This window comes from Rattus norvegicus, chromosome 20 (genome assembly GCF_021556685.1).
Source record: "Rattus norvegicus strain SHRSP/BbbUtx chromosome 20, alternate assembly SHRSP_T2T, whole genome shotgun sequence".
Classification (NCBI taxonomy): domain Eukaryota; kingdom Metazoa; phylum Chordata; class Mammalia; order Rodentia; family Muridae; genus Rattus; species Rattus norvegicus.
Genome location: NC_141553.1, coordinates 7455134 through 7482313, shown reverse-complemented (window position 1 = coordinate 7482313; position 27180 = coordinate 7455134). Strand labels below are relative to the sequence as shown.

Sequence of the window (27180 nt, the reverse complement as noted above, 5' to 3'; positions counted from 1 at the left end):
GTGACCTGAGTAATGGGTATTGCCTTGTCCTGGACTGATGGGAGAAGCTTCTGGTATATTGGCAGTAAGGGTAGGCCTGACTGAGGCCTCCAGTGCATACATGGCCAGGGTTCTCTAACAGGCACCCTCCTGCTCACCTGACAGTCCTTTCAGGACATACATGTGGCATTGAATGTGCCCTCCCCCGGTCACCATCTAAGGAGGAGACTAGAGGAAGAATGAGTTTTATGTTAAGCTCGTTACCCACAAGCACCCAGACAGATTTGAGACGATGGAAGGATAGATGGGCCTGCACATCAAGAAGCTTGAGAGCCTGCGGCTCATTGCCGTACAGAAGGCAGTGAGATTAGGGACCTGTCTAGAGTGACCTATGGGGACAGCATAGGTGGCAAGGAGAGGAGCCCAAGATCAATGCCTGTGACATTTAAAATGCCAGCTAGGGGCAAAGGGGGCAGCAGAAGACACCACAACATAACAGGAAGGAAGGGAGGAGGACAGGAATTTCAGAAGGGAGGAGGGACCATTGCAAACTGTTCCTGCAATGTGAGGTCATGTCTTGGGGGCACCTGCTAGGTGACAGACTCTGAGGTATCTGATATTAGGGACATCTAAATCCAGGCTCTGTTCTACATCAGGAACTTAGAGTAGCTAGGGATGGGTCTGTACAGGAGGGGCGGTTGGTTCACAGAGGAAGCTAGGAGCCTGGCCAGCCGGCCACCTTTGATCTGCATCCAGAATGAAGAACGTGTACGTAGAGTAGTGTGGTCAGGCAGTTCCCAGTCTCAGGAAGGCCAGAATCAAGAGAGGGCTCACCGCTGGAGAGATGCTAGTGAAGGCAGAGAGGCCAGGCTACACTCACAGCCCCACAGACCCTAGATGTCAGGGTCCTGCTGGGGGCTGGCACCGGAGAGCAAAAGGACAAGATGCCTTGTTGGTCTTTATCTTTTTTTTTTTTTTTTTTTTTTTTCCGGAGCTGGGGACCGAACCCAGGGCCTTGCGCTTGCTAGGCAAGCGCTCTACCACTGAGCTAAATCCCCAACCCCAACAAGATGCCTTGTAAAACCAAGTCTAGCTGGGAAGGCCAGAGAGAGAGCAGAAGTTAGTGTTTGACTGAATCCCAAGAAGAGCAAATAACTAAGGCCCCAGAGCAGATAGATCTGCAGCAGATGAGGTAGTGATAATGTCGGTCCTTAAACCCTGCTGTGTTCTCAGATCCCTTGACTGCTTGGAAGCGAAGTTTCTTGGCAGGTTTTAACCCTTCTAAATGCGTGTGTTTGTTACAGAATGACAATCTGAGCAACCTGAGATTTAAACCGGGTAATGTCATCATGGAAGGTTCCCAACATGCGAGTCCAAACTACACCAAGACCCATAGGCCTGCTAAGAATGACTTGGAGTTTGACCTGGACCCAGACCGCTTGCTGGCCTCTGATCAGACGAGTGGGATGGACCTCAATCTAGACCTAGACTTGGACTTGGGCAGGGAGTCAGACCTAGACCCTGGGTCTGAGCTGGGTTCCGAGATCCAAGCCAAACCCGAACTGGAGTCAGAGCTTGAGATAGATGTCCAGACAGAGCCTGAGACAGAGGAAGAGTCAGAAAGGGAGAGGAAGTCACAGCCAAGGACCAGGACAAGGGCTCAGAGCCCCTGGCAGAGCTACTTGACTGCTTATCGCTTTGGTTCTACAAGCTCCCAGTCCGCAGGGCCGCCTCAGACGCCTCAGACACGCCCAGCAGAAAAGAGATAGCCACACACTTGCCAGAACTCTCCCCAGAACAACGAGGACGCATGGTAGGTGACTCCAAAAAGCAGGCAGAGTAGCTCGGCAAATCCTTCCTGCCCAACTTGGCATGAGATCCAGACTGGGGTCCAAGCTACCAGTCCTGGCTCTGTGACCCCCTCCACCTGCTGACTTCCTTCTCAGTGGATTCCGGGATCACATGCCCATCGTGCTCCCGGCTCTGTGACTTAAGGTGGACACTTGTCTCTGGGTTCCGTCTCCAGAGTTTGCAGGTTTCACCTTCAACCAATTTTCAGTGAAGGCCTCCCTACACGCACTCTCTGGGAACTGTGCCAGCTTGTCTCTAAGTTCCTCCTCTCATCTCTGTTTCCCTTTCTCCAAAGAACGAGGCTTGAATAAAATATGGAACTCTTCCTTAACCCTGAGATCTCACCTGCTCTTTCTCTGTATCCCACAGCCCTGGGAAATGTGAGCGGGGAGGGACTCCGGAGGGAGCCAGCAGAAGGAAACCTGGGTGAGTTGAAGCTGAGGTGGAAGAATCCTCACCATCCAGACCCAGCCTGGCAGGCCTGGGGCACTGACTGGCGCCTGCTGAGCAGGGAGCTTTTACTGTCTTTCCTCTCTTCTGCTGTGTCAGTGTTATTTGGTGGCACCAATAGGAAGGCATGGTGACCTTACTGGACTCTCTCTAGTCTGTCTACCGCCACTCTTTCTTAGAGGTGTTCCAAGCCAACCTGAAGCCAGGATTTGTGGTGGACCAGAGTTAAAGTGTGTGATGGGTGGGAGAGATGGCACAGCAATTTAGAGCACTGACTGCTCTTGCTGAGGACCTGGGTTCGGTTCCCAGCCCCCACATTGGGCGACTCACAAGAACATGTAACCCCAATCCCAGAGACTCTGAATGCCCTCTCCAACGGCACTCATACAACTGCTATCCATTCAGGCAAGCAGCTATACACACACATTAAGAAGAAATAGATAAAAGTTTTAAACCGATAGATAAAAGCCTCCCTGAGGACTAGGAAGTGTCACTCGAGTTTCCTTCAAATCCATCTAAAGTTTTCTTGTTTCTCTATAAAAAATGCTGTAATGAGTTATGCCGAGAAGAGAATTACAGACCCATGAGCACAGACTTACCGAACCTTACGTTTTACTTCCAGTCGATAAACATGACTCCTCCCGCTTAGGTTCTCAGTTTCTCTTGCTGTCAGATGAAGAGTCCTGGGGCTATAGAGGCAGCTCAGAGAAGAGGGCTGATGTCCAAGCAGAAAGGCCTGAGTTCGGGGGTTGGGGATTTAGCTCAGTGGTAGAGCGCTTGCCTAGCAAGCACAAGGCCCTGGGTTCGGTCCCCAGCTCCGAAAAAAAAAAAAAGGAAAAAAAAAAAAAAGGCAGGCCTGAGTTCGGATCCCCAGCACCCACAAAAAAAGCTGGGCATTCCACCTCATGCCTGTAACCCCAGCCCCAGAGGTTAGGGACAACAGAGACAGGAAGGTCGGTGGTACTCTTTAGACTGATCGCCAGCCTGGCCAAAACATGTCAAGTTCCAGATTGAGGGAGATGAGACACCCAGGGCCTTCCTCCGACCTCCATTCGTGTTCTCACATGCACTCGTAGACACATAGTCTCTCTCTCTCTCTCTCTCTCACACACACACATGCATACACACACACCCCTGATCACAGACACAACACGTGTGTGCTCGGTTCCACACACTGCACCTCCAGCTGTGGAGACTCAGAAGGCCATCCTGTGACTGGAAGGTCACATCCTACGTGACCACGAACATACAAAAAGAGGCACACACTGGTGTGCCTCACACCAACTCTTGGGAGGTGAAGCAGGGGACAGCTCAGACCTCCTGGCTGGTTGTAGGCCTCCCTGCTTACACAAGGTTGACTGTCAACCTGAGTGAATCTAGGAAACATGCATCTAGAGCTTTCCCAGAGAGAACTGAGGGGGAGGCCTACCCCAGAGTGCACAGAAGCTTCCAACGGACAGCTCAGATGCCAAGGAGTACTGCTGTCTGCTTCCCACCTCCCGAGCGAGCCTGTGTGCTGTGCCACCAGCCTCTGCTGCCTGCGGACTCCAGCTCCTTTGGCCTCCAACATGGACAGACTCTAGAAACCCCGCAGGCCTTCAGCCCAGACTCTGACCATTGAAAGGCATGGTCTAAACAGCACCAGCAGATGTACAGCCACTGTTTGAGCACCCTGCCCTGCCAAGTAAGCCAATCTAGCAAGTCTCGTGTGTGTGTGTGTGTGTGTGTGTGTGTGTGTGTGTGTGTGTGTGCCTGTGTGTGTGTGCCTGTGTGTATGCCTGTGTGTATGCCTGTGTGTGTGCACATGAGTGTATATGCATCTGTGTGCATGCTCGTGCTCTTATCAGTTCTGTTCTAGAGAATCCTACCTAAAACATAGAGCCTGCCTAAAAATGATCATTCCGGGGTTGGGGATTTAGCTCGGTGGTAAAGCACTTGCCTAGCAAGTGCAAGGCCCTGGGTTCGGTCCCCAGCTCCGAAAAAAAAAAAAAAAAGATCATTCCAAGGAGGTGGGATTATATATTGATTTTACGTTGCTGTAACGAACTATCTGAAGCAGGTTTTCTTTTCTTTTTTAAAGATTTATTTAATATATATAAGTACACTGTCACTGTCTTCAGACACACCAGAAGAGGGCATCAGATCCCATTACAAATGGTTGTGAGCCATCATGTGGTTGCTGGGATTTGAACTGAGGACCTCTGGAAGAGCAGTCGGTGCTCTTAACCACCGAGCCATCTCTCCAGCCCCCGAAGCAGGTTTTCTAGAGACATTCACTTAGTGATTCTGGAGGTCAGAGTCCTAAGATTGGGTATCTTCACTGCCCTAACTGTCTGAGGAGGGTCTGTCCCTATGTGGTACCACATTAGAGGGATCTTGTGTGGAGGGAAGAACCAAATCTCCAGAAAGAAGCCGGAGGACAGAGGTAGGAGAATTGGCTCTTAGAGCCACTCACTCTTGAAGAGGTTCAGGTCCCTTGGGAACTGTCCTAACTCATAACGGGAAAGTTATTGGCTTGCAAACTGCAGCCCCTTTGTGGGGGCTGAATGTTCATTTCACAGGGCTGCATATTGGATACCCTTCATAGTGGATTTACTTTACAGTTCATTTTTATTTGTTTACCATGTATACATCACTCTGCTTTCTCCCTGCATGTATGTCTGCAGGCCAGAAAAGGGCATCAGATCCCATTACAGATGGCTGTGAGCCACCATGTGGTTGTTGAGATTTGAACTCAGGACCTCTGGAAGAGCAGTCAGTGCTCTTAACCTCTGAGCCATCTCTCCAGCCCACGATTCATAACAGTAGCAAAAGTACAGTTAAGAAGTTATGAAGCAACAAAATAATTATATGGTTGGGGTCATCACCTCATGAGGCACTAAATTAAAGGGTTGCAGGGTTAGGAAAGCTGAGAACCACTGCTTTAAAAGGTCCACTCTGTCTTTACCTTGGGGACTGTCTTAGTTTGTGATTTATTGCTATGAAAAGGTATCATGACCAAGGCAACTCTTATAAGGACAACATTTAATCAGGGCTGGCTTACAGGTTCAGAGGTTCAGTCCATTATCATCAAGGTGGGAAGTATGGTAGTGTCCAGGCAGGCATGGTGCTCAAGGAGCCAAGATTTCTCCATCTTGATCCCAAGGCAGCAGGAGAAGACTGTTCTCTCCTACACTGGGCAGAGCATTGTAACAAATGGGCTGAGACAGTGGCTCAGTCGGAAGCGCAGGGACCAGAGTTTGATTCCTGAGACTCAGGTTGAAAAAAAAAATGGTGGCTCACATTTGATCCCAGTGCTGGGAGGAGGAAATGGGAGGATTCCAGGGTCTGACTAACCAGTCCAGCCTGCCCGAGAGTTTCAGGCTAATAAGAGACCCTGTCTCAAAAATGCAAAGAAGGGGCTGGAGAGATGGCTCAGCGGTTAAGAGCACCCGACTGCTCTTCCAGAGGTCATGAGTTCAATTCCCAGCAACCACATGGTGGCTCACAACCATCTATAAAGAGATCTGGTGTATCTGAAGACAGCTACAGTGTACTCATATATAATAAATAAAATAAATATTTAAAAAAATGCAAAGAAGATGGATAGAACAAGACACGTGCACACGCATACATGTGCACACGCATACACATGCACACATGCGTCCGCCCACATGCGCATGCACACACCCTACATACATTTCTCTCATGGAGGTTAAGGCAAGCCACCTGAGATGCCCTCCAGCCCTGCTGTAAGCCCTCTCTGCAGCTCCCAGGTCTGCAGGTTTTTCCCACAGTCCTTTCCTCCCTTAGCGAGTTTCCAGGGAGTCAGTGGAAACTGTGCCATACATACTCTTAACTCTCTCCAGCTTCTTAGGACTCCCCAGTCTGCACACCCTCTCCTGGCCCAGCTCTGACATCAGATGTCTTCATCCGAAGTACATGTCGGCGTGGGGCATGTGCCAAGCCTTAAACTTTTCTGGGGTTTCCCAGAGTGAATCTTTTTCTCTGGAGGAAATCATGATCTGGGGGGAGGGACAGCATAGCACATGGGGGGAGGGGGTCACCAGGCTGCTGGACGCCCTGACAAGTGCATTTGACAAGTGTCAAGGAGAAGGGGCGTGAGGACCAGGGAGGTAGGAGAGGACTCTGGGTGCCTCTGAGGGAGAGGCTTCCTCGATAAAGGGCTTACAGGAAATGTGGTTTGGGGGGGCCACAGATACCAGCGAGGTCCTTAAAGGCCACATAGACTGGGGTATAGCCACTGGTTTCTTCTCTGTCTTAGAAGCTGGGTGTCTGTGACGGCCTTGCACATGTTATAAAAGAATGCACACAGACGGTGTTGGAAAAGACACTCCCCCTTATGCCCCCACTCTACTGGTCCACTAGTTCCCTCCACAGCCTTCTCTTAAGGCTTACCTGCCGGCAGGCCAAAACAATGACCGCTTACCACACGCCAGACTAAAGTTTAGTGTTAGTTTAGTGTTTTAGTTTTAGTGTTTACCAGGTAAACACTTTTCTAAAACTGAGCACAAGGTGTACAAAATTACACCAGTGACTTAGAGTGAGTGTTCCCCAGCCCTCCTCCTAAGGAGCAGCATGTTCCCCCATCTGACCCACTGTTTACTGTCTGCCACAGCAGGGCTTCAAGGTGAGTCCAAATTTCTGGGCAGGTAAGAGGGAAGGGTTGTGTCACCAAGAGGGGAAGGGGAAAGGTTGGGACTAAAGACACCTCCTGTCTGCATAGGATGGTACAGACTCTGCATAGACACCGTGTGTGCTGCCTGTCCGTGCTACAGGGGTGACTGTCTCTTTATCCAGAGGGAGAGTCTCAGACAGGACTGTGCCCAAATGTCACTAAGAATTCCTACCCAGCTTGTAGTCTCACTCTAGGAGACGTCTCCTTTTGGGGAAAGATGCCTTGGATACCTCTGGCCACAGGTGCCTCCCAACCCTGTTTGCTTGAGATAGACATTCTCACTGGCCTGGAGCTCATTAAGTAGGGGAGGCTGGCTGGCCTGTGGGCCCCAGGAGTCCACCTGTCCCTTCCTCCCTAGAGCTGGCATCGCAAGTATGTGTCACTTCCAACTTTCTTCTCCTCTTCTTCTCCACCTTCACTTCCACCTTCTTCTTCTCTCCTCCTCTATCCCTCCTCCTCCCCCTTCCTCCCTCTTTTTTTTTTTTTTTTTTTTTTTTTGGTTCTTTTTTTCGGAGCTGGGGACCGAACCCAGGGCCTTGCGCTTCCTAGGTAAGCGCTCTACCACTGAGCTAAATCCCCAGCCCCTCCCTCTTTCTTATTATTTTATGTGTATGAGTCTTTTAGCTGCATGTATGTCTGTGTACCACTTGCGTGCCTGAAATCCATGGACGTCAGGAGAGGCCATTGGGTTCCCTAAAACTAGAGTCATAGATGGTTGTGAGTAGGGGTATGGGTGCCCAGAGTCAAGCCCAGGCCTCTGGAAGAGCAGCCATACTTTTACGGACTGAGGTTATTTCCTCAACCTTCAAACAGACAGACAAAACATGGTTTCTGGGGATGGGATTGAACATGTTACTGACAAAACCACACCCCAGTCCTAAATCAGTACATAGGAACCTGTGTGGCCCCGGTGTACATGGGTGACTGGATTGGGGAAATGAGGAGTTTCAGTAACTGGGCAAATACTGTTTGCAAGTCTAGGGCTACTAGTCATGGATTTGCAACACGGTTCAACAAGGGCCTCTTGGAGTTGTCAGCTGATGGCCATTAAAATGGGTTCTGGAAGATTGTGACTTGGGGCACATTACCCGGATAGTCCTAAGAGAACTGGGAGAGGGCTGACAACCAACGTGGCTTAGAGGGTAAAGAAGTTTGCTGCCAAGCCTGAAGGTCGGAGTGCAGTTCCCAAGACCCACAGGGTGGGAGAAGGAAGACAACTGACTCCCACAAGCTGCCCTCTGAACACACACACACACACACACACACACACACACACACACACACACACACACACACACACACACACACACACAGGATTACTGTTCTCAAAGCCCAGCTGTCCAGATTCAAGCCCTGCCTTGCTGAGCTCCTGTGACCTTCACTGCACTTCCGTTTCTCCTCTCTCAAACACAGATGACAGTGACAGTGTCAATCTCAAACGATTAGGAAACGGTGTTTAGAAAAGTGACTATAAGGGGTTGGGGATTTAGCTCAGCGGTAGAGCGCTTGCCTAGGAAGTGCAAGGCCCTGGGTTCGGTCCCCAGCTCCGAAAAAAAGAAAAAAGAAAAGTGACTATAGAGGATGCTGAGCACAGAGATAAGCCACTGTGTTTTTCTTTTTCCCTCTTTTCAGTTTTTCGAACAGGGTGTCTCTGTGTGGCCTTGGCTGGCCTCTAACTCAGGGGTCCTCCTGCCTCCGCCTCCCAGGTGCTGGGACTAAGGGGTGGGTACTCCAGTGGCTGCCCGTACACCATCACTGCCTGGCCTGCCTTAGTGTTTTCCTTCTCAGTTGCTCACAGCCCTTAGTCCAACGCATGGAGTTTAAACATTTGGCAGAAGTGATTTGGAAATAAGAAACAAAAATGAACCCAACATTGTATAGCAGGTCAAAATAAGAGCCCAAATATGCAAGCCATGTGGGACATCTCTGTGAATGTCCTAAGCTGACTTGACCATGCCTGCGACTACTGCAGGAATTGAAGCCCAGTAACTGGGGGCTCTCCCCAGCGCAGAGGGATCATCTGGGTGCTTCACATGCTTCTCAGAAAACAGGAGAGAGCAGATCTTCATTTAGTTGTTCAAGCCAACAACACAGACCTGTGTCCACCAGTCCCATTTCTTTTTTTTTTTTTTTTTTTCTTTTTTTCGGAGCTGGGGACCGAACCCAGGGCCTTGCGCTTGCTAGGCAAGCGCTCTACCACTGAGCTAAATCCCCAACCCCCCAGTCTCATTTCTTGATGTTTATAATTTATCTAAAAGTGTGTGTTCGTTCTTGGAATTGAGGCAAGAAAGGCTTGTATTTTAATATATTATTTATTTATCCATTTGTTTACTTAAAAGGGGGGGTGTCTTTCTATAGCCCTGGCTGACCTGGACCTCACAGAGATAGAGATCCCCTGCCTGACTTCTGCCTCCAAAGTGTTGTCCAAAGGTGTGCACCTGCGGAAAACCTGTATTTAATAAATTAATTCGGGTGCTGGAGAGATGGCTCAGAGGTTAAGAGCACTGACTGCTCTTCCAGAGGTCCTGAGTTCAAATCCCAGCAACCACATGGTGGCTCACAACCATCTGTAAAGAGATCCGATGCCCTCTTCTGGTGTGTATATATAATAAATAAATAAATCTTTAAAAAAATAAGAATTCGGGGCTGGAGATTTAGCTCAGTGGTAAAGCGCTTACCTAGGAAGCGCAAGGCCCTGGGTTCGGTCCCCAGCTCCGAAAAAAAGAACCAAAAAAAAAAAAAAAAAAAAGAATTCTTTATAGTGTTTTGCCTCCATTCATGTGTGAGGGTGTTGGATCTCCTAGAACTAGAGCTGCCATGTGGGTACCTGGAATTGGATCTAGGTCTTCTAGAAGGGCAGCCCTTAAATTGGCATTTTTATTTTTTTTTGGGTTCTTTTTTTTTTTTTTTTTTCCGGAGCTGGGGACTGAACCCAGGGCCTTGCGCTTCCTAGGCAAGCGCTCTACCACTGAGCTAAATCCCCAACCCCAAAATTGGCATTTTTAAAAGATTTATTTATTTAATGTACGTGAGTACACTGTCGCTGTCTTCAGACACACCAGAAGAGGGCATCAGATCCCATTACAGATGGTTGTGAGCCACTATGTGGTTGCCGGAATTTGAACTCAGGACCTCTGGAAGAGCAGGTAGTGCTCTTAACCGCTGAGCCATCTCTCCAACCCTTAAACTGGCATTTTTAAGACTAGTGAGATTAACAAGCAGTGCACATCTTTAGTCTCAGTACTTGGGAGGCAGAGGCAAGCAGATTTCTGTGAACTTAAGGCTAGCCTGGTGTACAGACAGGACAGCCAGGGCTATACAGAGAAACCCTGTCTTGAAGAACAACTGCAGCACTGAAATACTTGGAGTGTGGATGAGCTTATCATGGGTACGGTGTGGGTAAAGGCCACTGAGCCCAAGCGTCAGGACCATCCCAAGATCATCAGACAAAGGGGAGTCCTCATCACTGGAAGGTAACCTTCTGGTCAGTTATCCCCACGCCAAGAGTAACGAGCAAATCTCCTGACCGGAAAGCATTGACAGCAAAGTGGTTGTGGGTCAGTCCTGCAGAATTCACCAGTGGCCCTTTTAATTAAAAAAAAAATTGAGGGGGCACACACCACGGTGTGTGGGTCTCAGAGAACAGCTTGTGGGAGACGGTTCTCCACCGTATGGGTTCCTGGGTCAGCAAGCTTGGCAGCAAGCCCCTTTACCCGCTGAGCCATCCTGTCAGCCCAGTGATAACCCTTTCTAACACCCACCATGTAGATTACCAAGCAACTCCTCCCACTAGGGAAATCCCATTTCTCCTGTAATTGGAGATGGAACCTTGGACCTCACATGCCAGTCAGAAGCTGCCTTATTGCCAGCCCTCTTCGCCCCCACTTATATTTTGAGAAAGGGTCTCTCAACACTCCCGAGGCTGGCAGAGCTCTCAATTAGCTAGGATTACAAGCCTTCAACACACGTCTGGATGGATGGCTTGGAGCCGCCTAACCAAATACAGGGCAGAGTCCACCTCCTGCTGTCACAGCCCACTTTGAAGGTGACACCCTGAGACTCTGGGGCCCCAGTCAACCCAGTGTTGGCACCCCAAAAAGACAACAGTCTAGGATCTCAAAGCACTGAGAGCCGTATTCTCCCCGCCTCCTAGCGACTGTTTGCCCAGTACGCGTGCGGTCGCTCTCCATGGGCCCCACGGTGGTGCAGGAGTGAAGTTGTTGCAGAAGCAAATCCTTCCGTTGGCCCTTCCCTGGCAGGCATTATTCCCAACCAAAACAAACAAGAAAACCCTAGGCAGGATGTGGTCGGCTCAGGTTACTCGGCACCACCCTCTGCTGCCCCCCTGAGGTGCTGTGGGGCACCACAGTCTGCGGCCTCTGCACCCCTTTCTACTGTTCCTCCCTGTTCCACCCCACCCACCCAAGGCCTTTACTCCTCCATCTTCCCCTCCTCCATGCCTCCAACCCTTCACCAATGCTCATTCCCCACGAACCGCCTGGGTGTAGTCACCTCCAGGACAGGCTTGACCGGCTTAGTCTCCTCTTGCCTACTCTGCCCTCCACCCTGGTGATACGGTACACCCCCTTCTAACTTTAGATGGGTTTCAGCAGTGGGAGCCACTACCAGAGAACGTGAGAGGAGAAAGACACCGGCTGTTGACCCCCTGTTGTGCTTATCAAAGGGCACAGCCTTTATCATTCTCGTTCCTGTCACAGCAGAGCCTCCGGCGCTGGCTGCCCCAACCAGCCAGTCTCAGCCCCCCCCCCCCCCATCCTCAACAGCCAATCAAAGAGATAAGTGAAAAACAGAAAAGGGACGCTCGTTCAGTGTGGCCACACGGAAGCGAGAAACAAAGGGGCCCTCTCAAGTCCATCTTTGGGGCTTTGATGTGAGGTTTAGGTTTAATGGCGGCCATAAGGTGCGCATAGCTGTGTAGCTAAGCAGTCCAGGCCAGAGTGGGGCCTCGCCCATCATTGACCCAGCGCTGTCTGGGTTCCAGTCTCTCCTGCAAAGTGGTCTGGCTGTGGTCAGGACCCTGTGAAAATGTTTTCCTGGGATAAATTCCCCTCTAGCTGGTACACAGGCTTCAGGCAGTTCCTTCTCCCAGCGTTAGAATCCTGGGGAAAATTCCAATTCCTTGGGGACTTTTGTTTCAGTAATCGGATGGGCAGAGGGAAGGGCACAAGACTTTATCTTTCTCTGCTTCCCTCTGTGCACACCCACGCCCACGCCCGGGATTTCACATAGTACAAGCTGACCTCAAATGTGCTGCGTAGCTGCGGGCGACCTTGAATTTAGGAAACTCCTGCCTCCACCTCCCGGTGCTGGGAGCACAGTCATGTAGCACCACCACACCCGGGTTATGGGGATCAAACCCAGAGCTCTGTGTACACTGGGAAATTATTGGGCTACGTTCCCGCCAGAGTGTGTCTTTAGAATATCTTTTTTTTTTGTTATCAGGGACCCTTTCTTACGATTGCAGCTTTGTTCTGGATTGAGACAAGGGAGGAAAAGATCAAGGGGAGGAAAGGAGCTGAGAGATTCCCCTTCTCAACTCTCAAGAGGACCCATCCCAGTCAGCACCTACATCCCGGCTTCCGGCTTCCGGAATTTTCTGCTGTCGACACCATAGCCTCGGCTTATTCTAGTGACTCCAGCAAAATAATACAAGCTCCCTCGGGGTTCTAGAGATGGCTCTTTTCCCTGTCCATCCCAGTCTGGGTTGGGTGAAAGCTCAAGTTGATGCTGGGCCCTGGCCACCTCAGCATCTCTTGCTGGCTTTCCTTAACCTCCATCCCTCCATTAATTTATTTATCTTCTGTTCTCTGTATGTTCACAAAACTACCACAAAGGCAAGAAAAGTTTCCTTTAGGGATCTCCATCTACACAGTGAGACTTTTCTGTCAGCAGAAAGTTGTCTCGGTGATAGCTTTGGTTTCTTTTTCTTTCTTTCTTTTTTTTTTTTTTTTTGGAGCTGGGGACCCAAATGCAAGCGCTCTACCACTGAGCTAAATCCCCAATCCCTAGCTTTGATTTCTTTATTGTTTATGTTCTCCAGTAGGATGGAGAGATGCCTCAGGAGACTTGCCTCTTTGGATTCAGTTTGTACTTAGTGTAATGTTTTATCACCTTCAAGGTAAAAGAATACAAGCCAGGCATGATGGCTCTCGCCTTTAATCTCAGCCCTGAATAGACAGAGGCTCACAGAGCTCTGTGAGTTCAAGGCCAACCAAGGCTAATTAGTAAGATCCCGAGTCAAAGCCAAAACAAAAAGAGAGAGAGAATGTATCTGGACATGGTAGCACACACTTATAACCCTGGTACTCGGGAGGCAGGGGCAGAAGGATTGTGTGGAGTTTGAGGACAGCCTGGACTCCATAGCCCTAACAGGACCCTATCTCAAAAGATCAGGAACAAGGAAAGGACCAGAGAATGTTAGACTTGAGGACACATGTGCCTTCAGGTTTAAGTTATCAGATTTAGAAGCTGCCTCAGCAGTGTTGGGGGAGATTACAGGAACAGTCTTTACAAGTATGTTACTTCAAGAGGAATGGGATGTTTTTCAGAAATTAAATTCTGACACCGCCCATGAGCAGCCAAAAATATAATGGCTTTTGCTGCTGTCTGAATAATTCCACTTTTAAAAAGACTTGCAGAGAAAGGGGGAGGAAGCATGTGCACCCAAGAGGCAATGGATACCAAAAAAAAAAAAAAAAACCAAAACCACTCTTTGAGACAGGGTGTCAAATAGCACAGGGCTAGCCTTGAATGGTATGTGAACAAGGATAACCTTGAACTTCTGATCTTCTTACCTCTACCTCCCCAGGGCTGGGTTTCCAGGCGTATACCACCTCAATTCACTGTACCTCAGGTCATCCTGCATGCGAGACACTTTATCCACGGAGACACAGCCTCCGCCCTGGTAGCCACTAGTATTGAATTATTTCCAGAAAGGTCAAGTCCAGAAAAGGCAACCTTTCTGAACCCGTGGTGAAGAGCACAGGAAGGTAAGATGGTTTACATATGTAAATTAAGTAGCAGAAGCTAGGGGCTGGAGAGACCGATCAGCGGTTAAGAACACTGACTGGGGCTGGAGAGATGGCTCAGTGGTTAAGAGAACTGACTGCTCTTCCAGAGGTCCTGAGTTCAAATCCCAGCAACCACATGGTGCACCTGTAATGAGATCTGATGCCCTCTTCTGGTGTGTCTGAAGACAGCTTCTGTGTACTATTATATAATAAATAAATAAATCTTAAAAAAAAAACAAAAAACAAAACAAAACAAAAAAAAAAACACTGACTGCTCTTCCAGAGGTCCTGAGTTCAAATCCCAGCAACCAGGTGGTGGCTCACAGCCATCTGTAATGGGGTCTGATGTCCTCTTCTGGTGTGTCTGAGGACAGCGACAGTGTACATATATATAATAAATAAATCTTTAAAGAACAAAAAGCAGAAGTTTGCCCCCATCTGTAGGGAGCAGTCGCAGGGTATAAACACTGGGGATGAGGAAGCTGTGGTTCAAGGTGATACTACCTCGTGGTTTTCTGTTGTTACAGACACTGGTCAATCCTTAGTAAACACTTGTAGGACCGGAGGAAGGGTGAGTCACATGAGTCACAGTGAGTTGCACTGCTTCCTGATGTAGCTATAGTAAACACTTGGAACGTGTGTGTGTGTGTGTGTGTGTGTGTGTGTGTGTGTGTGTGTGTGTACGCATGTGAGTGTTCACGTGTGAGCACACGCTCACCTTTGCCGTCCCTTTGAACCTCATCTGGGGAAGGCTTTGCTGTTTCCGTGGGTCTGAGACATCCCTAACTATGGCTGGACTCATATCAACAATGCACGTTCACAACCCATGGGGCAGGTTCCCTGGGCTAGCACAGTCTCAGGCTCGAGAAGACACCGGGTGTTTTCTGATCCTACTATCCGTTGAGTCCCAAATTTAAAGTAGAAAGCAGTTTTCTTTGGCTAACAAGGGCTGGCCTCTTTCACAATAAACCCAGAAATGCCACCATTCAGGTTCCAGGCAGGAGATGCTGTGATCTGAATTCCCAATTTAGCAAACCCACCTTTCCACCCCTGCCTATTTCGTACCCACAGTCACTCTTGGTCCCAGTCTCCACCCACAAGTTTTCCAGCCTGGGCCCTTTTGCTCAATCGATTTTTCTTTCAGGAATGCTTGACATCTCCTTCCCCACCTATGGAAATCCTACACATTTCCCAACACCCGCATCGAACGTGGTGGCCTCCTCCCTGCCGGGACCGATCTGCCTGCTTTGCTAAGGAGGTTGTGCCTGGGCTCCCAGGCTTGGTCTGTGCTCCTGAGTGCTCGCTATCCATTCCCAACTGATTGATTGCTCCTCTGTCTTCCCTCCATCACCCCCTCTTCTTCCTTTATTGCACGTAAATGTGAGTGCAGTATGTATACCCGTGTACGTGTTCCCGTGTGTGCGAGCACAGTGGTGTGCACCGCATGTGTCCATGTGCCTGTGCATGCAGAGGCCTGAGCTTTTACACTGCTTGTCTTCCTTAATCATTCTCTACCCTGTTGAGGCAGGGTCTCTCTTTGAACCAGAAGCTAATTAACTCATCTAGCGAGCCAAGATCCCTGTCTCCAGCAGGCTGCCTCACCTACCCAGCAGTTATACAGGCTCTGGGGAATCCACATGTCAGGCAAGAACGTTACCCACTGAGCCAACTCCCTAGCTGGAATATAGACATATACATGACACTTGAAAAGGCTTCGGGGGCTGGAGAGATGGCTCAGTGGTTAGAGCACCAACTGCTCTTCCAGAGGTCCTGAGTTCAATTCCCAACAACCACATGATGGCTCACAACCATCATGGGATCAGATGCCCTCTTCTGGTGTGTCTGAAGACAATGACAATATATACATACATACATACATACATATATATATATATACACATATATATATTATGTCTTCTTGTTCTTTTAAGTTTTCTTCTCTTTTCTTTCTTTCTTTCTTTTTTTGTTTTTCTAGGCAGGGTTTCTCTGTATAACTCTCCTGGCTGTCTTGGAACTCACTACGTAGATCAGGATGGCCTTGAACTCAGAGATCCACCTACCTCAGCTTTGCAAGGGCGGGATTGAAGGCATTTGCCACCATGGCCTGCTGAAGATTGATTTTTACATATATGCATCTGTGGGTTTGTGAAAGTGAGTGCAGTGGCCTACAGAAGCAGGTCTCTATCGGATTCCCCTGGAGCTGGAGTTACAGGTTACTGTGAGCCCCGGGAAGTTTGTAGAGAACCCAACTCCAGGCCTCTGCAGGAATAGTTTGTGCTCTTAACCACTGAGCCATCCGTCCCGCATGTGCTCCCTATGAAGCATGGTCTCACTTTGTAGCCCAGATTGGCTTGGAGCTCGCTGTATAGCTCAGCGTGGCTTGAGACTTGCAGCAATCCCCTTGCCTCAGCTTCCTGATTACTGGTTGGAATACTAACATCTGGTTTACCCAGTGACTTTGTAGCTGTATTCTGGGCAAGCATCCTCTCTTTGCTAGCTGAGGCCTGAGCATGGGGGAAAAAAATCATGCTCAAAAAAGATCAAAAGGAGACTGTTCTGAAACATGTGTGAAGTATATAAAATTCAAATTTCAGTGCCTACTAGTAAATCTCCATAGCGGCATCCACGTCTATGCTTTGGAATAAATATTGGGGTCCAGAGTGCCTCGTGCTCCTCCCCCACCCATTTCAGAAATACCTGCTGATTCTACTTACTCTAAGGGTTTTGATGCCTGAATCACTGGGTTGGTACACCACGACTCTGAGCATACACCCTTTCCAAGTTCTCATCTTTCCGTATTGGGGATAATAACTACCTTGGCCTGCAATTAACATCAGCATCTAATAAGATCATGCACTTAAACAGTATGGAAACACCCTGTAAGTTCTACGATGAGGAGATAAAGTGATTCGAGGAGAAAACAGAAATCTCGTCCACCCCCTTCCTTTAAAGCTTTCAACTTATGGCTTTCAACTTTTAGAGGGAATTCCCTTTTGGAGTGTTTGCGTTTACTTTTAGAAACTGTTTTATTTACTTATGGGCGAGGGGTTGTTGCCTGTGCCTTGACTCCGGTGTGCAGCTCAGAGGGCGACCTGAGAGAATCCAGAATCGAGTCCTCTCGATTCGCGGGTTTGAACTCAGGTCCTCAAGCTTGGAGGTAGGCCCCTTTACCTGCTGGGCTGTCTCCTGTTCCAGTTCTTATTGATTTATTTTTGAATCAGGGTCTCATTATGTAGTCCTGGCCGGCCTAGAACTTGCTACCTATACCCACGGGCTTCGAACTGATACAGATGCACCTGCTTGTGGAGTGCTGGGATTAAAGGCATGGGCTGCTGGCCCAAGGTTTTATCTTCAAAAGATGACAACGGCACACGTTCCCTCCCTCCCTCCGGCCTTTGTTCTGTGTGCATCCACATTCGATTGCAGTTTCCCATTTTCTTTAGTGTCTTCACCGACCCTCACAACAGCTCAGGGAGGAACTGGGACATGTTTGGTCAATCGGTTTTGCAGGCCGGGCAACTGAGGCAAATCCCGACTGACTGCGGGGCCCTGCCCTTCCTCAGGAGGTAAGAACTTCTCCTCGATGCAGCTCGTTTTATGGCGGGGGCACTAGAACCAGCTTCCTTTTCAGGGTCCCTGGGTCCCCTGCGCTCCACTCCCGCACTCCCCGAAGCAGGTGGTAGGCTCCGGGTCTACTACGCAGGCGCGCGACGCCGTGCAGGGCGTGGCTGGGCGGGCCCGGAGGCGGGGCCGGCGCGCGCGGTGAGGGAGAGCTGGGATTAGGGCCGCGGCGGGAGCCCGAGTCGGCGTCACTCGAGTGCGCAGGCGCCTGGCGGTTACCGGTCTCGCCATGGAGCGGAAAGGTGAGCGGCGGAGCGGCCTCCGCCACGAGGAGACACCGCGGCCCCCGAGTGGGCGCCCGGCGCCTCTTCTGGCCGCAGTCGCGGCCCCCGAAGCGGCGTCACCCTCGCCCGCTCGCCCCTCGGCAGCGCCGTCCTCGGGCGCCCGCCGTCCCCGCCCCTCGTTCCGCAGCCCCCAGGCCGGGGCGGCGAGGCCTCATGGCCCGCCCGAGCCTCTGCGGGCGCGCCGGGCCTGGCAGCCGCCGTGCACTCCGGGCAGCCCGGCCCGCGCTCGGCCGGCACAGCCTCAGGCCCCACCGCCCTGCGTCCTCGCGCCGCTCCCCGCCTCCCTCTTACATCGGCCCTTCATCCTTCTCTCCCGCAGTGCTCGCGCTCCAGGCCCGAAAGAAAAGGACCAAGGCCAAGAAGGACAAAGCCCAAAGGAAGTGAGTCTTGTACCCCAACATCCCGCCCTTTGCGTCTTCTCGGGGACCTCCTCCTCCTCCTACCGGGTCGGGCGCCTCGGAAGCGCACTGGGTTCGGGCCGCTTCCCCCCAACCCCACCCCGCCACATGGCTTCTGAGTCGCTGTGTGATTCGCTCTCCGGGAACCATGTGGAAGGGAGCTGGGTCTCCAGGCCCCGGTCTTAGCAGCTCCCCAGGCCTGCTCAGGAAAGACCCAGAGCCTGCCCGGCACCACTCCCCAACTCCATCGGGGAGGCTCAAGTGTGGGCCGGCGGCCGGAGCTGGTAATCATTACCTGCCTGTGAACTCCTCTCTACCCGCCTTCTTCCGCAGCGTCTTAACCTTGCCTCCTACGTCTGTCCGCACGCTCTGCCATCAGGAAATTGTTGAATGAATTTTTCCCTGTTTACCCTTGGCCCTGCCAACCACACGTTTGCCTGGGTAGAGGAGGGTGGCCGGCAGTCTTCCTTCGCGCCTGATTAGTCTACTTCCTAAGTCTTCGAGGCGCGGTGTGTCGCTGTCCTCTCGGTTGGGTTGTGCAGGCTGGCTGCGTTGTGCACTACCGGTGGGCGTGTTATCTGAACGGAGTTAGTGCAGTAATGTCGAGAGACAAATTGCTAGTCCATTCTGGCTTGAGCTACACTTGCCAAATTTGTTAGTGATGTTGGGGGTGCCTGCACAAAAGAGAGCACAGCTTGATAGAAACGCACGGGCTGGAGTCTTCAAGTGAGCTTAGCTGCTGCCACCCCTCATCCCCCCCCCCCCCCCATTTTTTTTTTGAGACAGCCTTGACTGCCCTGAACTCACTATGTAGACCAGGCTGTCCTCGAACTCGACATCCTCTTGTCTCTGGCTCTGAGAATCCTGGGACTAAGGGACGTGTGCCACCAGTGCAACTGTGGGAGCACTGCCACTGAGCTTAGAGGACAGCTTTAAGGATGATCTTGTACTCAGATTTAGTAGCAGAGGCTCCTCCAGGTCGACTCAGAAAGATCTCTGCCCAGCACTCCATTTCAGATGAATTATTTTCCGTGGTTTTCCATTTATCTGGTATTTTGTGTTGGATGCCATCAAGCTGGGTCTGCACTGCTATACCACACATTGGAGGTCTTCCTAGGTCACCCAGAAAGACAGTACCAGATCGGGCTGAGTGTTTTTGGAGGCTCCCTGATGTTTAGGGAGGCTGTGTCATGACTTCTCTGAGTGGGACCAGAGCATTTCCTGTGGTGTGCCTTAGGAAGTTTTTAAGTTTGCACAAGGTGTGGGGCCGGTGCGAGTGCTCAGGTTCTTGGGTTGGCTATCCATTCACAGACTGTCCAGCACGAGTTTTTAATCCCACACTGATTGGTTAACAAACGGCAGCAGCTGGAATCTCAGCACTCCTTGGGGAAGCCATGCGAATGTTTTATGTTTTCTGGTGGGAAAAGGAAATGATTTACTAATCACTTAAAAAGTTTTTTTTCCCCCTCATATTTTATTTTTGGTTTTTCTCCATGTTCCCTGGCTGTTCTGGAAGTCTCTCTGTGGACTGCCTCTGCCTCGAGTGCTCGGATTGAAGGCCTGCACCGTCACACTTGGTTTAAAGGGGTTTTGAAAAGACGAGCGTCTCACTATGTACAGCCTAAGGTGGTCTTGAACTTGGGGTGATCTTCCTGCGTCAGCCTCTACAATGACAGGATGACTAGTCTTGTGCCATCGTGCCCAGCTGGCTAGTCACCTGTGTTTTGGTCTGTCCTGTGTAAGACATGGCATCTTATTTAGATATGAGGTTGAGCACTGTCATGGGGCAGGAGAATGCAAGTGGATGGTCGCACATGCAGCAGAGGTTCAATATTTCATGTGGTCGAGGGTGAACATGCGGTGTGTGTGCATGGGAATGATGTGTCAGAGGCCAACATTACAAGTTGACTCTGTCCTTCTCTGTGTAGGGTTGAACCTGGGTTCTGGTGGCGAGAATCCTACCCACGGATCCATCTCGCCTGCCGCACATGCTTGTTTCAAAAGCAGACAGACTACCTTAGTGTTGGGTACTCTTATTTCTCTCACTACTGCAGGCAACTTGGAGTTGTCTGTGCTCTTAGTTCTCCCTGTGCTTACCCCTACTTTACTGAATATAATCTTGCCTCCCCCTTGTTTCCCAACCTCTTTTTTTTTTTTTTTTTTTTTTTTTTTTTAAGATTCATTTATTCTATATAAGTACACTGTAGCTGTCTTCAGACACACCAGAAGAGGACATCGGATCTCTTTACAGATGGTTGTGAGCCACCATGTGGTTGCTGGGAATTGAACTCAGGACCTCTGGAAGAGCAGTCAGTGCTCTTAACCGCTGAGCCATCTCTCCAGCCCCCAACCTCTTCTCAAGTAGTTAAATTGTCTGATTAATTAATTTGGGGATAGTTCTGTGGCAGAAGCCCCACCTGACCTAGGTAATGACTCTGCTCCTGACAACTTTGCTATTTTTCAGGCAGAGGTATAAGCTACCAAGAAGCTGTTAGGAAGCCTGCCATAGTTTGGTCTTCTGAGTAAGGGGGTCTGATTCTGAGATCTGATTGTAGACCGACTTGGACTTACAGGTCTATATTTGAGTCACTCAGCCATAGTGACAAGCAATCAGGACTAAGCAATATAAGAAAATAGTGTTCACATGTACAGGCTTAGAGGTTCTCAAGTGCTCCCCACTATGCAGCCATGGTGTGGCACCGAAGGGCAGGATTGTCCTGATGCTGTGGACTGCCTGTAAACCAGACCCCCAGCACTTGGAGCCGTGGGTCACAGTCAGAGCTGGCGGCTGGGCTCCTGCTCCAGAGCATCGTCCCTTTGGGTCTGTGCTCCAAGGTTAAGGGCAGGTGACCTTGCCTAACCTGAAGGATTCCTTCCCTACCCTACTGTTCTAGAGCTTTCCGTCCATTCTTTCTGATGTTTTTGGGGGTGGGGTGGTCAGGGAGAGATAGGTTCTCTGTAGACCTGGCTGTTCTGGAGTTCACTGTAAATTAGGCTTTCCTTGAACTCAGGCCTGCTTCTGTGCTGGGATTGAAGGTGTGCTCCACCACACCCTAACAGAAAATAGACATTTTCTATTTACTCTCATGTTAACTAGTTGTGTAGTGATCAGTTTTGCTTTAGATGATTAGAGGTCAACTCTTTAGACATCTGTGAAGCTAGGACTGGGACCTGGGTTGGGTGTGCTCTGTAGCCCCATGGCTAGATACCTTGTATTGGGACAAATAAGGAAGGGCCTGAGGGGAAGAGGCTTCTGTGGCCCTGGGTACTTGGTGCTCACCTGTGACCCATTGTGTGAGGAGCGGGATGCAGGGGGTGCAGGCTGCACCTTGCCTGTGAGCATTTGCATTCCAGTGTGCTGCAGGGCCTGAGCCGCCTTCTCTGCTGTGGGCTGTTGGACTCCAGCAGCTCACGGCTTTTAATGGTGTGGAGTCCACATTGGAGCACTCACCTCAGTACTTAGCTTGGCGGGTCGTCTGCCTTGAACTTTCCCAAGCTGCAAGGTCTCCATGATACCAAAGGATATCCATGCGACAATAGGATAAACCAGGAGGAGTTTCAGTGAGGAACCAATATTTATGGTGTGACCAAAACCAGAGGCCTAGGATCAGACCAATGATTCACAGCAATGAACATTTGCAAGTGAAGATGCGTGGTCGGAGGTTTTCTGCCACTTGCAGTCAGTCTCATGGTTGTTGTGCAGATCCGATTGTGTGATTGAGCTGGGGAAATGCACATGCTCCAAGCTGGGAAGGACATTTTTTTATCTTATTTATTTTCTTTAGTATAAATTGTTACACTGAAGATTTATAAAGGAAGAATGCATAAAGACTCCTAACACTCTGTAGTAGAAAGTAGAGCCCTCACAGGTCCTTAGAAGTGAGCTCGGCGTGTTCCGTCCCATGCACGTGCTGTCTCCTCCTCTTGTGTTGCTTTCACAGTTGCTTTCCTCACTAAGTTTTGTGTGTGGAATGAGACAAGGCATGTCGTCCCAGGGGTTCCAGCAGAGGACTGGTCAAGATTAATGTTTGTTAACAAGCATGGACTTTATTTACTTTGGTTTCTCTGTGTGGCCCTGGCTGTCCTGGAACTTGCTTTGTAGACCAGGATGGTTTTGAACTCAAAAGATTCCCCTGCTTCTGCGTGCCAAGTGCTGGAACTAAAGGTGTGCACTGTGTAGTTCTTTTTCTTGCTCTTTTTTTTTTTTTTTTAAAGATTTATTTATTTATTATATATAAGTACACTGTAGCTGTCTTCAGATACACCAGAAGAGGGCATCATATCTCTTTACAGATGGTTGTGAGCCACCATGTGGTTGCTGGGAATTGAACTCAGGACCTCTGGAAGAGCAGTCAGTGCTCTTAACCACTGAGCCATCCCTCCAGCCCCCCTTTTTCTTGCTCTTAAGAGCTGTTTATAAATGGTATGTCCTTTGTTCTGTGGAATAATTTATATTTCTTATCTATTTAAAAGCGTTTGAACTTCGTGTGTTTTTAACGTAAAGTGATTTCCCCCAACGTGGCTGATTATTTTCACTTCTGAAATTTTCAGAGTTAACTTGTAATTTTAATTGTATGGATTTACTAAGTTTAAGTATGTGCTTTTAAATTGCATCTCAAGAGCTCTTGTCAGAAATATTTTATTCGTTAGCAGGTTTATATGTTAGCAAGCATATTTTGCTTACATGGGTGTTTCTACATGAGATCCAGGCTTGTCAAATTACTTGAAGCCCCAACCTGTTAAAATGTTAAAGTAAATAAGATTTTCTCCTGTTCGAAGGAAAGCAATGAAAGGTGACCAGCTAGAATCTAGGTTTTTTTTTTTGTTTTTTGTTTTTTTTCTTTTTCTTTTTTTCGGATCTGGGGACCGAACCCAGGGCCTTGCGCTTGCTAGGCAAGCTCTCTACCACTGAGCTAAATCCCCAACCCCCGAATCTAGGGTTTTGTAGAGTAACTGGAGGTTACCACCCTCTGCTTCCAATGCTGTGTCAAATGGATGCTCAGGTCTGAGCTGGATGTATGTATGCGTGGATGTATGTATGTATGTATGCATGCCTGTGTATGTGTGTATCTATGGATGTTTTATTATTGTATGGGTGTATGCCTGCATTATAGCTGCACACCATGTGTGTTCACCCTTAGCGGCCAGAAGAAAGGTGTCAGATCCCCTGGAGTTAAGATGGCTGTGAGCCACCATGTAGGTACTGAGAACCAAATTGAGGTCCTCTGCAAGAGCAGCCAGTATCTTAACAACTGAGCCACCTTTCCAGCCCCTAAGCATGTAGCCTGTCTTTGGAAACCTTAGGGAATCACTTCTGACTCCAGAGCACGCTCTAAATCAGCTCCTGGGCCTGAGCGCCAGCTCCCCTTGTAGAACCTCCACTTTTAATTATTCAGGTTAAAATTCAGCACTTCCTTAAATGTCACAATGCTATTAAAATATTGTGTGTGTGTGTGTGTGTGTGCGCGCGCGCGTGCATGCTTGTCCTTCACCCACTCAGCCTTCTTCTATAGCCCATCTTGGCCACTATCCTACAGGAACATGGATTTTCTGGAGAGTAGGACCTTAATGGGACTCTGCAGTTTGCCTGTGGAGCTCTAGATAGAAGATGGTGGCTTCGATACATGTGGGCTTCTTAGTTCCTTTCATGGCGAGATGTGCACACAGTGAAGGCACACTCTTCTCTGGTCCCAGCTGCAGCTCCAGTGTCTAGAAAAGTGCAGGCACAACTGTGCACACTACTAAGAGGGAGTGGATGAACATTTGCATATTCTCTTTCTGTTTCCTGCACACATTGCTACAGGTTGTGTTTGAACACTGCCTGTGTCTTAGGGTTCTATTGCTGTAAAGAGATACCATGACCAAAGCAACTCTTACAGAGGGAAAGATTTAAATGGGGCCGACTTTCAGTTTCAGAGGTTGAGTCAGTTATGGTGAGAGGCATGGAGGCAGGCATGGTGCTGGAGCAGGAGCGGAGAGGTCTACATCTTGACCCAAGGCAGCAGAAAGACTATGTGCCACAAAGTACTAGAAGATCTCAAAGCCAGCCCCCACGGTGACACTTCCTCCAACAAGGCTGCACCTCCTAGTAGTGCCACCCTTCATGAGATGGGCCAAGCATTCAAAATGAATCTGTAGGGGCCAAACCTGTTTAAACCACAGCTTGGTTTATTGTTTTTCATAGATTCCGTGAGAGACAGGTACTTGTGCCTCCATTTGTACAGGCAAGATGACCATGACAGAGAACTTTATGTTGTTCGTATTTTGAAATGACTTCCTGTGTCCCAGGCTGACCCTGAAAATTACATGAATCCATCATGCCTGGTTCTATGTGGTGTTGCGGATGGAATCCAGGACTTTGTACATGTTAAACATCATTAACTGAGCCACATCCTCATCAACAGAGAACTTCATGAAGTGGACTTTACCCAAGTCATGGAGTTGAGATAAACTAAGATCAGGACTGAGTCTTGAGCTGAGGCCTTGCCTGTAACCCTGAGCCTCCTGCAGCTCCCGCCTCTGCTTTCTCCCTGCTGTGCTTTATTTAGCAAATCTAGCCATCATCAAAGAGTCTTCTTGGGAATGGGCTGGTGACCTCCTGAGTCTGAGAATGTCCTGGTGTACACGGTGAGTTCCAGACCAGCCAGGGATCCCTAATGAGACCCTGCTTCAGTAAGAGTGGTATGGAGCAGCGGAGAGGAAAGCAAGCACAGTGCCTGCCTCCACACAGGGCTGGGCTGGTCACCTGGTCATGGCAGCTAGCAAACAGCCTTTCCCTCCGAGACCTGGATCCTGGGTGTGGGGAGGGCACAGTAGGATGGTGAGTGCTGAGGAAAGAGTGGTGAGAGGGGTCACTGAAGGCAAAGCTGACTCCAGCACAGGCCTGTGGAGTGGAGTGCAGAGATGGTTTTGTTCAGCAGTGAAGTAAGACATTGTGGGCACTGACTACTGTGATTGATTCTCAGTTGAGTGTAATGTCTGATTGTCTTAGAGTTTTACTGCTGTGAACAGACACCATGACCAAGACAACTCTCATAAGGACAACAGTTAATTGGGGCTGGTTTGCAGGGTCAGAGGTTCAGTTTATTATCAATGTGGGAGCCTGGCAGCGTCCAAGCAGGCATGGTGCAGGGGGAGCTGAGAGTTCTACATCTTCATCTGAAGGCTGCTAGTGAAAGACTAACTTCCAGGCAGCTAGGGTGAGAGTCTTAAAGCCCACAACCACAATAACTCGCCTACTCCAACAGGGCCCCACCTTCTAAAGTGTCACTCCCTGGGCCAAGCATACACAAACCATCACACTAGAAGGACTGTCTTGTTTTAAAGTGTAGCTTGAGTCAGTGCATGCTTCCTGTTAAAACATGTTGGGGCTGGGAAGGTCGCTCAGCAGGTGAAGGGACTAGCTGCCACCCCTGTTGACCTGAGTTCAGTCCCCAGAGTTCACATAGTTGAAGGAAAGAACCAACTTCTGAAAATTGCCTTCTGACCTCCACACACCTGTCACGTATGTCCCCAATTACACTTGGGTGTTGGCGTGCACAGAAGAGAATGGTGCTCAGTTTACATTCTGATGTGTGAAAATAGCATCTCAGTATTTAAATTAATTTATGAATGCCTATGATTTCTCAAATTCACTAATTGCTGACATTTTCCCTTATCTCCCCCCCTCCCCCGTGTGTGTGTGTGTGTGTGTGTGTGTGTGTGTGTGTGTGTGTGTGTGTGTGTGTGTAGCATCCTGAGTGTTTGGCAGTGCATGCATCTGTGCACACCTATGCACCCTCCTTACTCTGGGGCAGTGACTGACTCCAGGTTCTGTAGCAACATGGGATGTGTTTTGTATTTGCTGTCTTTTAGTGAACAGAGACCCTGACGCTGGTAGCTTTTGTTGCCCTGATTCACCTTTTCATGATCATTTGGGTGGTTTCCTGTTCTGTGTCTTTATGAGTAAAGTTGACTATGTGGTAACTTTTTTTGTGGTATCATTTATAAGTTGTAGAGGTCATGACATAGCACCCTATCTACTTGAGCAGAATGGTGTCACCCTTTCAGGGCCATGATACTATAATCTTTGCAAGAATCGATGGGATTAAGCCCAAAGCTTTGTGTACTAAGTGGGCACAGCATAGCACATGGCGTGCCCACGTCCTTACAGCATTTTTGTCTGCATGGTTCAAACCTTAATGTAGCCGTTTGCTTAGCCTTTCAGCTTTCCTTAGCTAGCTGTCTAAGCTCACCAGCCTTTCCAGTCCCAGATAGGAATCTCCCTGCTCTCCAGGGGGACTGCCTTACTGACACAGAAGCCAGGGCTCATTGTCTCTAGGCCCTTCCAACAGACCTGTGGCGTGCACACTGCATTTCTTTTAAACATTATCTGTCCACAGTGCGTGATGTTTTCAATCCAAAAATTGTTGTGAGCTTACTGGATGAGATGTAAGGACCAGCACCAGGTGTCCTGAGTTGAAGGCTCCTTGCTTGTTCTCCAGTCCTCAGGTTGTATTCAACTTGGAAGTGTACAGCTGGAGAATTGTACCCAAAATTAATTAGTATGTTTTTGATTATTTTACCAATATATAGTTGGGCTTATTTTTCATCTGTATTTATTAGCTTTCCTTTAATTGTATTTATCATTAAAACATGCACATGTCTTAGTCTTAAAATTTTAAGTTTATTTTTTAAATTTAAAAATACGGTTTTTCCCTTTCCATTTTCTTCCTCTAACCCCGCCCATGTACAGTCCATCCTTACTGTTTTAAATTCATGTCCTGTTTCTTTAGTAGTTGACACACACTCACACACACTCACACACATGCATACAGTGTTACTCATATGTATATGTATGATTTCAGGGCTGACAGTTGGCATTAGATAACCAGTCGGAGGGCTCATCA

At 49.2% G+C, this 27180-nt stretch overlaps 2 protein-coding genes and 1 long non-coding RNA gene across 18 annotated transcripts in view; 2 read left to right on the top strand and 1 right to left on the bottom strand.

The window, feature by feature from the left end:
• Slc26a8 (solute carrier family 26 member 8) overlaps positions 1–2874 on the top strand; it is a 52490-nt gene extending 49616 nt beyond the window's left edge. For 13 of the 14 annotated variants that reach the window (XR_015644718.1, XR_015644717.1, XM_087597392.1 and 10 more), the window contains 1 exon segment: positions 1284–2161. Coding sequence is in view for 12 of the 14 variants with exons in the window: in XM_087597392.1 (XP_087453518.1) it covers positions 1284–1748 (465 nt within the window). In the remaining 2 variants the exon portion in view is untranslated. 14 annotated transcript variants of the gene reach the window in all.
• Positions 1–18808, bottom strand: part of LOC120098971 (uncharacterized) — a 41108-nt gene extending 22300 nt beyond the window's left edge. For both annotated transcript variants that reach the window (XR_015645622.1, XR_015645623.1), the window contains exon 1: positions 18588–18808. This is a non-coding gene — a long non-coding RNA (uncharacterized LOC120098971). The remainder of the gene's footprint in view (positions 1–18587) is intronic.
• The window catches only part of Srpk1 (SRSF protein kinase 1), a 36253-nt gene continuing 26835 nt past the window's right edge, over positions 17763–27180 (top strand). The window contains 2 exon segments of one of the 2 annotated variants that reach the window (NM_001025726.1): positions 17763–17852; positions 18214–18274. In NM_001025726.1, the coding sequence (NP_001020897.1) occupies positions 17840–17852; positions 18214–18274 (74 nt within the window). In that variant the 5' untranslated portion in view covers positions 17763–17839. 2 annotated transcript variants of the gene reach the window in all.